Consider the following 18,068-nt stretch of genomic DNA (forward strand, 5'->3'; position numbering starts at 1 on the left):
TGAGTCAGCTCTTCCATGCCTGCAAAAGGAGGAGGAGAAAGAACTACCAGCTAAGACAGAAAAGATCTGTTTCTTCAGATTATATGTTCAAAGAGTAAAAGCATGAAGAAATGCTTATGATATCAGGTAAAGTTTTTTAAAAGTACACATATTATATATGCTAGATGACTCAAACTGTGTATTTTTGTAAGCATAGAAAATAATCCTGGGAGTTCCCGTCGTGGCTCAGTGGTTAATGAATCTGATTAGGAACCATGAGGTTGCGGGTTTGGTCCCTGGCCTCGCTCAGTGGGTTAAGGATCCAGCGCTGCCCTGAGCTATCACGTAGGTTGCAGAAGCGGCTCGGATCCCGCGTTGCTGTGGCTCTGGCGTAGGCTTGGCAGCTACAGCTCCAATTAGACCCCTAGCCTGGGAACCTCCATATGCCTCGGGAGCAGCCCTAAAAAAAAAGGCAAAAAGACAAAAAAAAAAAAAAAAAAAAAGGAAATAATCCTGGAAGGACACCTGACAATGAGGTCGTCTGGGGGTGAGATTTTTATGAAGTGAGTACTTCAATGATCTATATTTTGCAATTTTTACATCATGAGTATACCTTCTTTAATCATTTCAATGTTGTATAACTTTGTCCATAAGGATTAAGCACAGCTTTTATTAGACTTATTCTTAGGTACTCTATATTCATCACTGTCACAAACAATGTCATTAAATTTTTTTTTTGCTGGAGTTCCTGCTGTTTCACAATGAGATGGATGGCGTCTCTGCAGTGCCAGGACGCAGATTCGATCCCCAGCCCCAGCACAGTGGGTTAAATGATCCAGCATTTCCACAGCGACATTGTGGCTCACAACTGTGGCTTGGATCTGATCCCTGGCCCGAGTACTCCATATACTGCAGGACAGCCAAAAAAGAAAAAAAAAAGTTTTTTTGCTGATGTATAGAATGCAGTTATTTAAAATTTTTTGACCATATATGTAAAACTTTGCTAATAATTTATAAATTTAGGGGGCTTTCTATGTAAATGGTAACATGATCTGCAAATAATCACAAGCTTCCATACCGAAAAGAACTTCTCTATGCTGTCATACTTCTGTTTAGTTTTCTTATTTTACTGCACTGACTAGACCTTCAGCCTAATGTCCAGTAGAAGTAGGCATTGCTGGCATTCGGATTCATTCTGATGTTTAAAGGAAATATCGTCAATGTTTCATCTTTAATTATGCTGTTTACTATGATGTTTATTGATATTTTTTAACGGTTTAAGGGAGTTATCTATTTTTAGTTCTTTCAATTCTTTCAGGTATATACACAAAAGTGGACTTGCTGCATCATACGGTAATTCTATTTTTAATTTTTTTTTTATGGCATATGGAAGTTCCTGGGCCAGGGATTGAATCCAAGGCACAGCCAAAGACCTATGCTACAGCTGTGGCAATACTAGATCCTTTAACCCACTGCACCAGGGCCAGGAATCCAACCCATGCCTCTGCAATGACCCAAGCCACTGCAGTCAGATTCTTAACCCACTGCACCTCATTGAGAACTCCTATTTTTAATTATTTTATTTTTTTAATTTTTAACTATTTTAAAAGAACTGCCATACTCTTCCTGCCATACGGACTATACCATTTTACATTCCCACCAAGAATGCACAAGGGTTCCAAACTCTCCACATCCTCACCTGCAAACAGAGAAAATTTACTCCTTCCTTTCCAGTTTGGATGACATTTATTTCTTTTTATAGCATAATTAATTTGGCTAGAACTCCCAGTTCTATGGTGAATAGAAGTGTGAAAGCGGGCATCCTTGCCTCGTTTCTGATCTTAGAGAAAATGTTTGCAGTGTCTCACCATTGAGTATATTTGCTGTAGGTTGTTCATATATGACTTTCATTATATTGAGGTAGTTCGTTTCCTTCTACTCCTAGTTTGTTGAATATTTTTATCATGAAACAGTATTGAATTTTGTCAAATGCTTTTTCTGCATCAATTGAGATAATCATGTCATTGTTTTCCCCTCGTCATTAGTTAATTGGTGTATTACTTTGATCAGGTTTTGTATGTTGAATCATCATTGCATATCAGGAATGTCTCATTTGGTCATGCTGTATGATCCTTTTAATATGCTGATGAATTTGGCTTCCCACTATTTTGTTGAGGATTTTTTCATCATTGCTCATAAGGAATATTGTCACAAGGGATAAAATTTTTGTTTCTTATAGTGTCTTTTTCTGGGTTGGGTATCAGGATAATGCTGGCCTAAAAGAATGAGTTAGAAAGTGCTTCTTCCTCTTTTATTTACTGGAAAAGTTTGAGAAGGTTTGATGTTAGTTCTTCTTTAAGTGTTCTTTAGAATTCACCAATGAAGCCATCAGGTCCAGTGGTTTTCTTTACTGGTTCAATCTCCTTACAAGTTTATAGATCTCTAGATTTTCTGCTTCTTCATGATTTAGTCTTGGTATTTTGTTTATTCATTTCTAGGAAACATACCTAGATTATTTCATCTAGGTTATGCAATTTGTTGGTATATAACTGCTCATAGTAATCTCATAATCCTTTTAATTTCTGTAGAATCAGTAGTAATATTCCTATTTCCATTTCTGGTTTTAATAACTTGAGTCTTTTTTTCTTAGTCCATCTAGCTAAAAGTTTGTCAATTTTGGATCTTTTCACAGAACCAATTTTTGGTTTGATTCTCTCTATTATTTTTCTACTCTCTATTTCATTTATCTTTGTTCTAATCTTTATTATTTCCTTTCTTCTGTTAGGAATGTCTATTTTATCTTCAAAAAACCAAGTTAAGTTATATTCTTAATTTTATCTTTTATTCAGCTTTCCTTTCTTTTTTCTGTTTTTTGCTGTTGTTGTTGTTTTGTTTTTTGTTTTTGGCTGCACTCACAGCATGTGGAAGTTTGATCCCGAGCCAGGGATCAAACCTGTGCCACAAAAGAAATGATGGCATTTGCAGCAACATGGATGGGCCTAGAAATATCATGCTAAGTGGTTAGACAGTGAGACATCAACATCATATGCTATCACTTACATGTGGAATCTAAAAAGGGACACAGTGAACTTCTTTGCAGAACAGACGCTAACTCACAGACTTTGAAAAAGGTATGGTTTCTGGAGTTCCCGTCGTGGCTCAGTGGTTAACGAATCCGACTAGGAACCATGAGGTTGCAGGTTTGATCTCTGGCTTTGCTCAGTGGGTTAGGGATCCAGCATTGCCGTGAGCTGTGGTGTAGGTCACAGATGCGGCTCAGATCTGGCATTGCTGTAGCTGTAGCATAGGCCAGCGGCTGCAGCTCCAATTGGACCCCTAGCCTGGGAATCTCCATGTGCCATGGGAGCAGCCCTGGAAAAACACAAAAGACAAAAAAAAGAAAGAAAGAAAGAAAGAAAGAAAGAGAGAGAGAGAGGAAAGAAAGAAAAACAAAAAAAAAAAAACCTGTGCCTCAGCAGTAACCAGAGCCCCAGCAGTGAAAACGCTGGATCCTTAACCCACTGAGCCACCAGGGAACTCCTCCTTTTTCTTTTTTCTTTTTGATTTTTCTAGACCACCTTTTCACTGAGGTTTCCAGCTTTATGCAGAAAATATTCAGTCTACAGTGTCCTGATCTAAGATTGTTTCCTTTCTCCATGCAGCCATTAAAATGCCAAACTCTAGATCTCAGAAATCTCCAAATTGTATGAGAGCACTTACTTATCATCTTAGTTTTCAACTCCTTCACTCCTGAGCGTCTCCCTTTCTTTCTTCGGATCTCAGCTCAGCATTCAGAAAATATTTATTACACATTATCTGGCATTTGCATGTTCTCTAGTTAAAGGTTTGTCTCTTCTGCCATATTGCTGGGAGTAGAGCTGTACTACTTTTATGAACAAACAAATACAAATCTTTACTTTAAAAAACTTGGACTGTGCAATCATGAAACTTTTGCTGCTAATATTGATTTTAACAGAGGTGATGCAGGCTCCAAAAGTATATTAATTGCCAAGAATCTATAATAAGTTTATTAGTAAGTTTGGCATGTAACTAGCTTCTATCTGGTGACTCAAAGCCAGAAGACAGAGCGTTGCTTTTATTTATGTTCTTAGGAAGAGGAAATAAGCTTAATAATAATTTCACGTTGTATGTCTTCCAATCTAAACCTTAGCTAGAGAAACGAAGTTTATGAACTTTACTGAGGAGGGAGCAGGTATAGGACTTAGAGTCCTAGAAACAAATCTATTCATAATTCTGAATAAAAAAAAGTCCCCTTTAAAGTTACAGCAGTGTTATTTGGGTTAAAGCCCAAGGACTTTCTAACAGCTCTGCAGATCAATCCATGCATTTGTTCATACCAGCTAGGAAGCGTGTCACCTGTAATTAGTTACTATTAATACATAGTAGGTGAGTCACTTCTTTTTAATAAATTAGAGCTGCAGGTGAGTCACTTTTCTTTTTAACAAATTATAGCTGATTCATAATCACTCTCGCTCACTCGAAAGCTGAAATTGTTCTCTTAAGAAGAGAAAATGGTGGGATTATAGTCAAGTCCCAGAATTGCACTCAAACTAAAATAAATTCTTCTCTGGGAGTTGTCTCTCTGGGGATGACCTCCCTCCAACTAGTTGTGATCACGGAGCTTAAAATTTGTTTAAGAACAGCCAGGGAGCTAATAAAAGCCAAAAAAATAAATTCCTAAGGGAAAAAAAAAGACAAGATTTTGTGGTTTCCTCTTTGTTTCAAAGACTCAAGGGTCTTAAAGTTTGGGAGGATGGTATGGTCTCCTGGCTGACTGAGGCTTCATCTGTAGCTAGTGTGAGTGCAGTCAAGCAATTCAAATAGAACAGGTTGGCATTTAAACACTCTGCCTGGCAAGTACATGGGAAAAGAAAGGGTATGATCAATTAAATTAACATCATGCTATGATGTGACCAGGGCTAGAATGTGTGTACTCATTCACTAGATTTCTGCTAGATTGGGACAAATGTTAAAGATAAAAAATTTAAAGGTAGAAATTTAATTTGCATTTATTTTTAAAATTGCTATAGGAGTTCACATTGTGGCTCAGTGGGTTAAGAACCCAGCATAGAGTCTGTGAGGATGTGGGCTTGATCCTGGCCTCACTCAGTGGGTTAAGTATCTGGTGTTGCCACAAGCTACAGTGCAATTCGAAGATGCAGACCTGGCGTTGCTGTGGCTGTGGCATAGGCCAGCAGCTGAAGCTCTGATTTGACGCCTGGCCTGAGAACTTCCATATGCTGCAGGTGTGGCTGTAAAAAGAAGTATAATTTAATTTAATTTAAATAAAAATGCAATAATTCAGGTTGAAAGAGTTAACACTCTTTCCCACCCCAGACCTTAAAATAGTTTAAAATTAGTCTTTCCACCACTGTGGCCTGTGTTTAATCCATGGTCTGGGACTGAGATTCCATATCAACTGTTGCACACCATGGCCAGAAAAAAAAGAAAAAAGTCTTGAATAAATTATTAAAGCAGTGCATGCATCTAGTCAGGTCAGGCATTCTATACACAAAGTCACAACATTTCCCTTTTCTTGCTCTTCAAAGAAGGTCCTGATATGTCAGCAAAAATCTTAGGTATTTGAGATGGGGTACAAGAGAGAAATGAGGGAGGAAAGAAGATCACAAGATTATCACAAGGGGTTAAAATTGAAGGATTTTTAGAGATGGCATTAGGAGAGGAGTTGAGAGGGAAAACTGATTGAGATATGCATTGGGTTAAGGAAAATTAAAAGGCTGTGAGAAACGTGTTTGAGAAATGTATGTATAGGATATGCAAAAATCTGAATTTTTTAAATTTATTTTTTATTGTTATTTCCCCCAACACACTTTTTTTTTTTCCCACTGTACAACATGGGGACCCAGTTACATATACATGTATACATAATTTTTCTCCCATTGTCGTGCTGTGTTTTAAGTATCTAGACATAGTTTTCAGTGCTACACAGCAGGATCTCATTGTAAATCCATTCCATGAGCAATAGTTTGCATCCATGGACCCCAAGCTCCCCCTCCCTCCCCCTCTCCCAGGCAACCACAAGTCTATTCTCCAAGTCTGTGATTTTCTTTTCTGTGGAAAGGTTCATTTGTGCTGTATATTAGATACCAGATATGAGTGATATCATATGGTATTTGTCTTTCTCTTTCTGACTGACTTCACTTAGTATGAGAGTCTCTAGTTCCATCCATGTTGCTGCAAATGGCATTATTTCGTTCTTTTTTATGGCTGAGTAGTATTCTACTGTGTTTATGTACATCTTCCTAATCCAATCGTCTGTCAATGGACATTTGGGTTTTTTCCAGCTCTTGACTATTGTGAATAGAGCCACAGTGAACATGCGGGTGCATGTGTCCTTTTTAAGGAAAGTTTTGTCTGGATGTATGCCCAAGAGTGGGATTGCTGGATCATATGGTAGTTCTATGTATAGATTTCTAAGGTACCTCCATACTGTTCTCCATAGTGACTGTACCAGCTTACATTCCCACCAACACTGCAGGAAGGTTCCCTTTTCTCCACAACCGCTCCAGTGTTTGTTATTTGTGGACTTACTGATGGCCATTCTTACTGGTGTGAGGTGGTAGCTCATGGTAGTTTTGATTTGCATTTCTCTGATAATCAGGATGTTGAGCATTTTTTCATGAGCTTGTTGGCCATCTGTATCTCTTTCTTGAGGAAATGTCTATTCAGGTCCTTTGCCCATTTTTCACTTGGGTTGTTGGCTGTTGAGTTGTAAAAGTTGCTTATATATTCTAGAGATTAAGCCCTTATCAGCTGCATCATTTCAAACTATTTTCTCCCATTCTGTAAGTTGCCTTTTTGTTTTATTTTTGGTTTCCTGTGCTGTGCAAAAGCTTGTCAGTTCGATTAGGTGTCATTGGTTTACTTTTGCTTTTATTTCTGTTGCTTTCGGAGGCTGACCTGAGAAAACATTTGTAAGGTTGATGTCAGAGAATGTTTTGCCTATGTTCTCTTCCAGGAGTTTGATTGTGTCTTGTCTTATACTTAACTCTTTAAGCCATTTTGAGTTTATTTTCATGATTTGCATGCAGCTGTCCACATTTCCCAGCAATTCCTGCTTAATAAAAATTTGTGTATGTTTTGCTTGAAAGGACAGTCTGTGTATTTTAATTAAAAAACTGTTTTGAGACTGAAGCTCTTGTATCTTGCCTTCCATATATGGCTTATATGGAGAAAGTAGGAGTGTGCTGGGTCATTTTCAATTATACCCACACAATAAATGACACTTGAAAACATATTAGCACAAAGATATTCACTGAAGTATTATTTATGATGAGGTTACACAGTGGCCGTAGAAATATTAGACAGGGGTAATCCTGCAGCCACTTATTCTGACCCACCATGATATACAGTGGTACACGCGGGAAAAAATTGTGTTCTTTTTTTTGTTTGTTTTGTTTTGTTTTTTTTTGTTTGTTTGTTTGTTTTTGTCTTTTTGCCATTTCTTGGGCCACTCCCATGGCATATGGAGGTTCCCAGGCTAGGGGTCTAACCGGAGCTGTAGCTGCCAGCCTACACCAGAGCCACAGCAACGCGGGATCCGAGCCGAGTCTGCAACCTACACCACAGCTCACGGCAACGCCAGATCCTTAACCCACTGAGCAAGGCCAGGCATCGAACCCGCAACCTCATGCTTCCTAGTCGGATTCGTTAAGCACTGCGCCACGATGGGAACTCCAAAATACTGTTTTTTTTGTTTTGTTTTGTTTATTTGTTTTTGTTTTTGTTTTTTTCCTTTTCTAGGGCCGCTCCCTCGGCATATGGAGTTTCCCAGGTTAGAAGTCAAATTGGAGCTGCAGCTGCCGGCCTACGCCAGAGCCACAGCAACATGGGATCTGAGCCACATCTACGACCTACACCACAGCTCACGGCAACGCCGGATCCTTAACCCACTGAGCGAGGCCAGGGATCGAACCCACAACCTCATGGTTCCTAGTCAGGTTCATTAACCACTGTGCCACAGTGGGAACTCCAAAATTGTGTTCTTAATGCTACAACTTCACAGAAGGAACCTGTCTTGTCAACGAGTCCTTGTATCTTATATTTAACGGCACTATTGAAACATATGCATCATCATATCTTTAATCCTCTACAGGTGGAAACACTATGACAACTACTATTACTGAGGAGAAATACCCATCGAATATCAGCTACATAACTCCCACAAAAGAAAACCTCTCAAAAGAAGTAACATCAACAAACAAAACTGAAAGAAAAAAGAGGGAAACTTCAAATTCTGGTACTTACAAATCAACTATGGTGAGTTCATCAGTCTCAGCGACAACTGGACCAGGGCCCCAGTCAACCTCACCCTCTTCCACCACCTCTGCTGAGGGGACAGCAGCATCTTCTCTGGTCCACCAGACTCAGAGCATGGAGACCACCAGAGAAACCCACAGCAGCGCCATCGCAGCTGTGAGCTCCTCGACACCTTTATCTTCCACAAGTGGACACCCTCTTACAGAAGGCGCTTCCCGGGAGACATCCCCTTCGGGGGACCCAACCTCTTCATCCGCGTCCAGACCCACCCCCACACCTGCAACAACATCAGCCGTGTCGACAGCACCTGCTTCTACAGATGGCACTTCCCCCACTTCCAGCCTAAGCAACACACCCCCAACAACATCACGGGTGGTCACATCCCCAGTTACAACCGACACCACTGTGGGAGGCCCAGGGGACACGTCCCCACCCGGCACAAGAACCATCACTCCAGGCACCTCATCAGTCTCAGCGACAACTGGACCAGGGCCCCAGTCAACCTCACCCTCTTCCACCACCTCTGCTGAGGGGACAGCAGCATCTTCTCTGGTCCACCAGACTCAGAGCATGGAGACCACCAGAGAAACCCACAGCAGCGCCATCGCAGCTGTGAGCTCCTCGACACCTTTATCTTCCACAAGTGGACACCCTCTTACAGAAGGCGCTTCCCGGGAGACATCCCCTTCGGGGGACCCAACCTCTTCATCCGCGTCCAGACCCACCCCCACACCTGCAACAACATCAGCCGTGTCGACAGCACCTGCTTCTACAGATGGCACTTCCCCCACTTCCAGCCTAAGCAACACACCCCCAACAACATCACGGGTGGTCACATCCCCAGTTACAACCGACACCACTGTGGGAGGCCCAGGGGACACGTCCCCACCCGGCACAAGAACCATCACTCCAGGCACCTCATCAGTCTCAGCGACAACTGGACCAGGGCCCCAGTCAACCTCACCCTCTTCCACCACCTCTGCTGAGGGGACAGCAGCATCTTCTCTGGTCCACCAGACTCAGAGCATGGAGACCACCAGAGAAACCCACAGCAGCGCCATCGCAGCTGTGAGCTCCTCGACACCTTTATCTTCCACAAGTGGACACCCTCTTACAGAAGGCGCTTCCCGGGAGACATCCCCTTCGGGGGACCCAACCTCTTCATCCGCGTCCAGACCCACCCCCACACCTGCAACAACATCAGCCGTGTCGACAGCACCTGCTTCTACAGATGGCACTTCCCCCACTTCCAGCCTAAGCAACACACCCCCAACAACATCACGGGTGGTCACATCCCCAGTTACAACCGACACCACTGTGGGAGGCCCAGGGGACACGTCCCCACCCGGCACAAGAACCATCACTCCAGGCACCTCATCAGTCTCAGCGACAACTGGACCAGGGCCCCAGTCAACCTCACCCTCTTCCACCACCTCTGCTGAGGGGACAGCAGCATCTTCTCTGGTCCACCAGACTCAGAGCATGGAGACCACCAGAGAAACCCACAGCAGCGCCATCGCAGCTGTGAGCTCCTCGACACCTTTATCTTCCACAAGTGGACACCCTCTTACAGAAGGCGCTTCCCGGGAGACATCCCCTTCGGGGGACCCAACCTCTTCATCCGCGTCCAGACCCACCCCCACACCTGCAACAACATCAGCCGTGTCGACAGCACCTGCTTCTACAGATGGCACTTCCCCCACTTCCAGCCTAAGCAACACACCCCCAACAACATCACGGGTGGTCACATCCCCAGTTACAACCGACACCACTGTGGGAGGCCCAGGGGACACGTCCCCACCCGGCACAAGAACCATCACTCCAGGCACCTCATCAGTCTCAGCGACAACTGGACCAGGGCCCCAGTCAACCTCACCCTCTTCCACCACCTCTGCTGAGGGGACAGCAGCATCTTCTCTGGTCCACCAGACTCAGAGCATGGAGACCACCAGAGAAACCCACAGCAGCGCCATCGCAGCTGTGAGCTCCTCGACACCTTTATCTTCCACAAGTGGACACCCTCTTACAGAAGGCGCTTCCCGGGAGACATCCCCTTCGGGGGACCCAACCTCTTCATCCGCGTCCAGACCCACCCCCACACCTGCAACAACATCAGCCGTGTCGACAGCACCTGCTTCTACAGATGGCACTTCCCCCACTTCCAGCCTAAGCAACACACCCCCAACAACATCACGGGTGGTCACATCCCCAGTTACAACCGACACCACTGTGGGAGGCCCAGGGGACACGTCCCCACCCGGCACAAGAACCATCACTCCAGGCACCTCATCAGTCTCAGCGACAACTGGACCAGGGCCCCAGTCAACCTCACCCTCTTCCACCACCTCTGCTGAGGGGACAGCAGCATCTTCTCTGGTCCACCAGACTCAGAGCATGGAGACCACCAGAGAAACCCACAGCAGCGCCATCGCAGCTGTGAGCTCCTCGACACCTTTATCTTCCACAAGTGGACACCCTCTTACAGAAGGCGCTTCCCGGGAGACATCCCCTTCGGGGGACCCAACCTCTTCATCCGCGTCCAGACCCACCCCCACACCTGCAACAACATCAGCCGTGTCGACAGCACCTGCTTCTACAGATGGCACTTCCCCCACTTCCAGCCTAAGCAACACACCCCCAACAACATCACGGGTGGTCACATCCCCAGTTACAACCGACACCACTGTGGGAGGCCCAGGGGACACGTCCCCACCCGGCACAAGAACCATCACTCCAGGCACCTCATCAGTCTCAGCGACAACTGGACCAGGGCCCCAGTCAACCTCACCCTCTTCCACCACCTCTGCTGAGGGGACAGCAGCATCTTCTCTGGTCCACCAGACTCAGAGCATGGAGACCACCAGAGAAACCCACAGCAGCGCCATCGCAGCTGTGAGCTCCTCGACACCTTTATCTTCCACAAGTGGACACCCTCTTACAGAAGGCGCTTCCCGGGAGACATCCCCTTCGGGGGACCCAACCTCTTCATCCGCGTCCAGACCCACCCCCACACCTGCAACAACATCAGCCGTGTCGACAGCACCTGCTTCTACAGATGGCACTTCCCCCACTTCCAGCCTAAGCAACACACCCCCAACAACATCACGGGTGGTCACATCCCCAGTTACAACCGACACCACTGTGGGAGGCCCAGGGGACACGTCCCCACCCGGCACAAGAACCATCACTCCAGGCACCTCATCAGTCTCAGCGACAACTGGACCAGGGCCCCAGTCAACCTCACCCTCTTCCACCACCTCTGCTGAGGGGACAGCAGCATCTTCTCTGGTCCACCAGACTCAGAGCATGGAGACCACCAGAGAAACCCACAGCAGCGCCATCGCAGCTGTGAGCTCCTCGACACCTTTATCTTCCACAAGTGGACACCCTCTTACAGAAGGCGCTTCCCGGGAGACATCCCCTTCGGGGGACCCAACCTCTTCATCCGCGTCCAGACCCACCCCCACACCTGCAACAACATCAGCCGTGTCGACAGCACCTGCTTCTACAGATGGCACTTCCCCCACTTCCAGCCTAAGCAACACACCCCCAACAACATCACGGGTGGTCACATCCCCAGTTACAACCGACACCACTGTGGGAGGCCCAGGGGACACGTCCCCACCCGGCACAAGAACCATCACTCCAGGCACCTCATCAGTCTCAGCGACAACTGGACCAGGGCCCCAGTCAACCTCACCCTCTTCCACCACCTCTGCTGAGGGGACAGCAGCATCTTCTCTGGTCCACCAGACTCAGAGCATGGAGACCACCAGAGAAACCCACAGCAGCGCCATCGCAGCTGTGAGCTCCTCGACACCTTTATCTTCCACAAGTGGACACCCTCTTACAGAAGGCGCTTCCCGGGAGACATCCCCTTCGGGGGACCCAACCTCTTCATCCGCGTCCAGACCCACCCCACACCTGCAACAACATCAGCCGTGTCGACAGCACCTGCTTCTACAGATGGCACTTCCCCCACTTCCAGCCTAAGCAACACACCCCCAACAACATCACGGGTGGTCACATCCCCAGTTACAACCGACACCACTGTGGGAGGCCCAGGGGACACGTCCCCACCCGGCACAAGAACCATCACTCCAGGCACCTCATCAGTCTCAGCGACAACTGGACCAGGGCCCCAGTCAACCTCACCCTCTTCCACCACCTCTGCTGAGGGGACAGCAGCATCTTCTCTGGTCCACCAGACTCAGAGCATGGAGACCACCAGAGAAACCCACAGCAGCGCCATCGCAGCTGTGAGCTCCTCGACACCTTTATCTTCCACAAGTGGACACCCTCTTACAGAAGGCGCTTCCCGGGAGACATCCCCTTCGGGGGACCCAACCTCTTCATCCGCGTCCAGACCCACCCCCACACCTGCAACAACATCAGCCGTGTCGACAGCACCTGCTTCTACAGATGGCACTTCCCCCACTTCCAGCCTAAGCAACACACCCCCAACAACATCACGGGTGGTCACATCCCCAGTTACAACCGACACCACTGTGGGAGGCCCAGGGGACACGTCCCCACCCGGCACAAGAACCATCACTCCAGGCACCTCATCAGTCTCAGCGACAACTGGACCAGGGCCCCAGTCAACCTCACCCTCTTCCACCACCTCTGCTGAGGGGACAGCAGCATCTTCTCTGGTCCACCAGACTCAGAGCATGGAGACCACCAGAGAAACCCACAGCAGCGCCATCGCAGCTGTGAGCTCCTCGACACCTTTATCTTCCACAAGTGGACACCCTCTTACAGAAGGCGCTTCCCGGGAGACATCCCCTTCGGGGGACCCAACCTCTTCATCCGCGTCCAGACCCACCCCCACACCTGCAACAACATCAGCCGTGTCGACAGCACCTGCTTCTACAGATGGCACTTCCCCCACTTCCAGCCTAAGCAACACACCCCCAACAACATCACGGGTGGTCACATCCCCAGTTACAACCGACACCACTGTGGGAGGCCCAGGGGACACGTCCCCACCCGGCACAAGAACCATCACTCCAGGCACCTCATCAGTCTCAGCGACAACTGGACCAGGGCCCCAGTCAACCTCACCCTCTTCCACCACCTCTGCTGAGGGGACAGCAGCATCTTCTCTGGTCCACCAGACTCAGAGCATGGAGACCACCAGAGAAACCCACAGCAGCGCCATCGCAGCTGTGAGCTCCTCGACACCTTTATCTTCCACAAGTGGACACCCTCTTACAGAAGGCGCTTCCCGGGAGACATCCCCTTCGGGGGACCCAACCTCTTCATCCGCGTCCAGACCCACCCCCACACCTGCAACAACATCAGCCGTGTCGACAGCACCTGCTTCTACAGATGGCACTTCCCCCACTTCCAGCCTAAGCAACACACCCCCAACAACATCACGGGTGGTCACATCCCCAGTTACAACCGACACCACTGTGGGAGGCCCAGGGGACACGTCCCCACCCGGCACAAGAACCATCACTCCAGGCACCTCATCAGTCTCAGCGACAACTGGACCAGGGCCCCAGTCAACCTCACCCTCTTCCACCACCTCTGCTGAGGGGACAGCAGCATCTTCTCTGGTCCACCAGACTCAGAGCATGGAGACCACCAGAGAAACCCACAGCAGCGCCATCGCAGCTGTGAGCTCCTCGACACCTTTATCTTCCACAAGTGGACACCCTCTTACAGAAGGCGCTTCCCGGGAGACATCCCCTTCGGGGGACCCAACCTCTTCATCCGCGTCCAGACCCACCCCCACACCTGCAACAACATCAGCTGTGTCGACAGCACCTGCTTCTACAGATGGCACTTCCCCCACTTCCAGCCTAAGCAACACACCCCCAACAACATCACGGGTGGTCACATCCCCAGTTACAACCGACACCACTGTGGGAGGCCCAGGGGACACGTCCCCACCCGGCACAAGAACCATCACTCCAGGCACCTCATCAGTCTCAGCGACAACTGGACCAGGGCCCCAGTCAACCTCACCCTCTTCCACCACCTCTGCTGAGGGGACAGCAGCATCTTCTCTGGTCCACCAGACTCAGAGCATGGAGACCACCAGAGAAACCCACAGCAGCGCCATCGCAGCTGTGAGCTCCTCGACACCTTTATCTTCCACAAGTGGACACCCTCTTACAGAAGGCGCTTCCCGGGAGACATCCCCTTCGGGGGACCCAACCTCTTCATCCGCGTCCAGACCCACCCCCACACCTGCAACAACATCAGCCGTGTCGACAGCACCTGCTTCTACAGATGGCACTTCCCCCACTTCCAGCCTAAGCAACACACCCCCAACAACATCACGGGTGGTCACATCCCCAGTTACAACCGACACCACTGTGGGAGGCCCAGGGGACACGTCCCCACCCGGCACAAGAACCATCACTCCAGGCACCTCATCAGTCTCAGCGACAACTGGACCAGGGCCCCAGTCAACCTCACCCTCTTCCACCACCTCTGCTGAGGGGACAGCAGCATCTTCTCTGGTCCACCAGACTCAGAGCATGGAGACCACCAGAGAAACCCACAGCAGCGCCATCGCAGCTGTGAGCTCCTCGACACCTTTATCTTCCACAAGTGGACACCCTCTTACAGAAGGCGCTTCCCGGGAGACATCCCCTTCGGGGACCCAACCTCTTCATCCGCGTCCAGACCCACCCCCACACCTGCAACAACATCAGCCGTGTCGACAGCACCTGCTTCTACAGATGGCACTTCCCCCACTTCCAGCCTAAGCAACACACCCCCAACAACATCACGGGTGGTCACATCCCCAGTTACAACCGACACCACTGTGGGAGGCCCAGGGGACACGTCCCCACCCGGCACAAGAACCATCACTCCAGGCACCTCCTCAGTCTCAGCGACAACTGGACCAGGGCCCCAGTCAACCTCACCCTCTTCCACCACCTCTGCTGAGGGGACAGCAGCATCTTCTCTGGTCCACCAGACTCAGAGCATGGAGACCACCAGAGAAACCCACAGCAGCGCCATCGCAGCTGTGAGCTCCTCGACACCTTTATCTTCCACAAGTGGACACCCTCTTACAGAAGGCGCTTCCCGGGAGACATCCCCTTCGGGGGACCCAACCTCTTCATCCGCGTCCAGACCCACCCCCACACCTGCAACAACATCAGCCGTGTCGACAGCACCTGCTTCTACAGATGGCACTTCCCCACTTCCAGCCTAAGCAACACACCCCCAACAACATCACGGGTGGTCACATCCCCAGTTACAACCGACACCACTGTGGGAGGCCCAGGGGACACGTCCCCACCCGGCACAAGAACCATCACTCCAGGCACCTCATCAGTCTCAGCGACAACTGGACCAGGGCCCCAGTCAACCTCACCCTCTTCCACCACCTCTGCTGAGGGGACAGCAGCATCTTCTCTGGTCCACCAGACTCAGAGCATGGAGACCACCAGAGAAACCCACAGCAGCGCCATCGCAGCTGTGAGCTCCTCGACACCTTTATCTTCCACAAGTGGACACCCTCTTACAGAAGGCGCTTCCCGGGAGACATCCCCTTCAGGTGAAACAACCACTTCAGCCACATTTAGACCGACCCCCATATCTGTGTCGTGTTTCCATACATAAACCAGTATTTCTTCTTTTTCTGCATCAGCCCCTGGCCACAAAGTCACCTTGAGCTCCACTGCCCTATTCACAGGTCACCCCACTTCTCTGTCTCTCATGAGCCCTTTTCCCTTATCCACTGTGTCCTCAAGATCCACAGTGAAGGCTGGGACATCAGGTAGGTCGTAACCCTGGGGTCTTAGTCTCTTGCACTTGCCCACTTGGCTCAATTCAGTGCAGAAGAGTGCTTGAGAGAGGACATTCAATTAGCACTTCCAGGCTGGAGGTCAGGTCCAGAAGGTTATGAAATCAGTTGGGGTTTGGTGGGTGATAGCCTCACCATCCTCTTTACCCCAGGTGGCAGCTGCTTCTCCTCAGGCAGTGGTTTTGGTGTGACTAGAAGACAGTTTTCTAGCTGTCTCTTCCAGGTTCTAAAGTCTATGACTCTGTTTAACTCTGCTACCCCCTGACTGTTAGACTCACTCCTGTCTTCTCTCCCTGCCTGCCTAGGAACAATCACCACCTTGCAGAAGACAGACAGCAAGACAAGCACAGCAGCATCTCTACCCTCAACCACCTCCCAGGCTCTTACAACTTCCACTGCTCACACTTCCACAGGCACTCGCTCAACAGCTGCCCCAGTCCCTCCCAAGCCGAAGAAAGGTGAGTGAATCCATAGAGCTGGGTCCTCTTCACCCTGGGTCAAAGAGGATGGAGCTATATGTGGAGGTTATAGTTGTGGCAGCTGGACTGGATCTACCAATGAGGATCTTTGTGGGGAGGTAGGGGGACCAGTTCTGTGGATCGCTCCACTGCCCTGGGTGTGGCAAGTCCAGCTGCTCTCTGTGTCCCCTTGATAGGGGTGGTGTAACTGAGTGCTTTGTCTCAGCCTGCTTGCTTACAGACTCTCGAGTCAGAAAGGCCTTACAGTGAACAATGTGACATCATCAGTGTTGGGTGCTGAGGGCTGGCTTTGCACATGGTGCTAGGCTAAGAGCTGGAGATAAAAAAATGATTGAGTCACTGTTTAGTGAGACAGCCTTGCTGCCTCAGTAGGTGCAATTAGAGGCATAAACCCAGGGTATTAGGTACACACAATGGAAGGCCCCAAGGGAATATTGGGGTGTGGGTTCAAGGTGAAAAGGAGTCTCCCTGGAAAGGGTGAATAGGATCTGCGGGGAGGGGAAGTGCCCCAAGCAGGCAGGAGGGCCTGAATAGCTAGAATAAAGGCTCGGACAGGAAGAGCAGTCCTAGTATTGCATGGGACAGAGATCCCCATAGCATTTGGGGCTGCCAGCAGTAAGGTGAAAGGTGTTGAGAAGCAAGGTTGTTATGTGAAGGAATCTTGTAGATGACAGGAACCAGGGAGAATGTGGCTAGATTTGCATTTAGGAACAGTGTCCTCATGGCTGGGATGGAGGATGAACTTGCAGGAGGCCAGGGCAGCAGGGTAGATATCACTGAGGTTTTCCAAGCAAGACCAGGCGAAGGCTGCCAGTATGGAAAGGAGGAGGCCCCTTTGAGAAATGTTTGGGACAAAGTTTCTCAAACCGGAGCCCAAGGGCCTCGGTAGGGGATCTTATGACAAATTCTAGCAGGGGGCAGTGTGTGTGTGTGGCGGGGGCGGTCTTCAAGTTTACCTAGAGACATAACATCTTAGGAAACAAGTCTCATTCTGTGAAACGATCTTGCAATTACTTTACTGCATTAGAGGCATTTTGTCTTTTAACATTTCACAGAATTGTGAGTACCGTAATAGGTGCAGAATAATGTGGGGGTGTTCTGATAGCTGTTTTTCTTCAAACTGGGGAAGGCGGAGAGTACCATGTAAGGGAGTGAAAGAGGAGATGGGTTAAATGCAAGTGGAGAGGGGGAGAGAGAAGTCCTTGACGGCTCTTGCTTAAGCGAACAGGTCCAAGGGTGGAGGAGCAGCTTGGGGACACTCTTGCGGGACCCCTGCCAGCCCTAATGACATCAGGGCCCATGAGAACTTCCTGCTTCTCTTTGTACTGGCCCAGGCGTTCCCCTCTTCCCCTACGGGCCGCAGGCTGGAGACTGGCAGTTTGTGAGAAGGACGGTGGACTTAACCTCGCCACTCTTCAAGCCCCAGATTGGCTTCCCCCTCGGTTCCTCTCTCCGGGATTGCCTCTACGTGAGTCCTTGGCTGCAGCCCGAAGGCGGGGGGCGGGGGGCATGACCTGCATTCCTCAGGCCTT

At 49.0% G+C, this 18,068-nt stretch overlaps 1 protein-coding gene across 4 annotated transcripts in view; it reads left to right on the top strand.

The window, feature by feature from the left end:
- Positions 1-18,068, top strand: part of MUC4 (mucin 4, cell surface associated) — a 56,024-nt gene that overhangs the window by 12,597 nt on the left and 25,359 nt on the right. The window contains exons 1-4 of one of the 4 annotated variants that reach the window (XM_021068273.1): positions 15,463-15,808; positions 15,947-16,030; positions 16,363-16,515; positions 17,871-18,004. In XM_021068273.1, the coding sequence (XP_020923932.1) occupies positions 15,688-15,808; positions 15,947-16,030; positions 16,363-16,515; positions 17,871-18,004 (492 nt within the window). In that variant the 5' untranslated portion in view covers positions 15,463-15,687. 4 annotated transcript variants of the gene reach the window in all.

The sequence above is a fragment of the Sus scrofa genome, chromosome 13, assembly GCF_000003025.6.
Source record: "Sus scrofa isolate TJ Tabasco breed Duroc chromosome 13, Sscrofa11.1, whole genome shotgun sequence".
Classification (NCBI taxonomy): Eukaryota; Metazoa; Chordata; class Mammalia; order Artiodactyla; family Suidae; genus Sus; species Sus scrofa.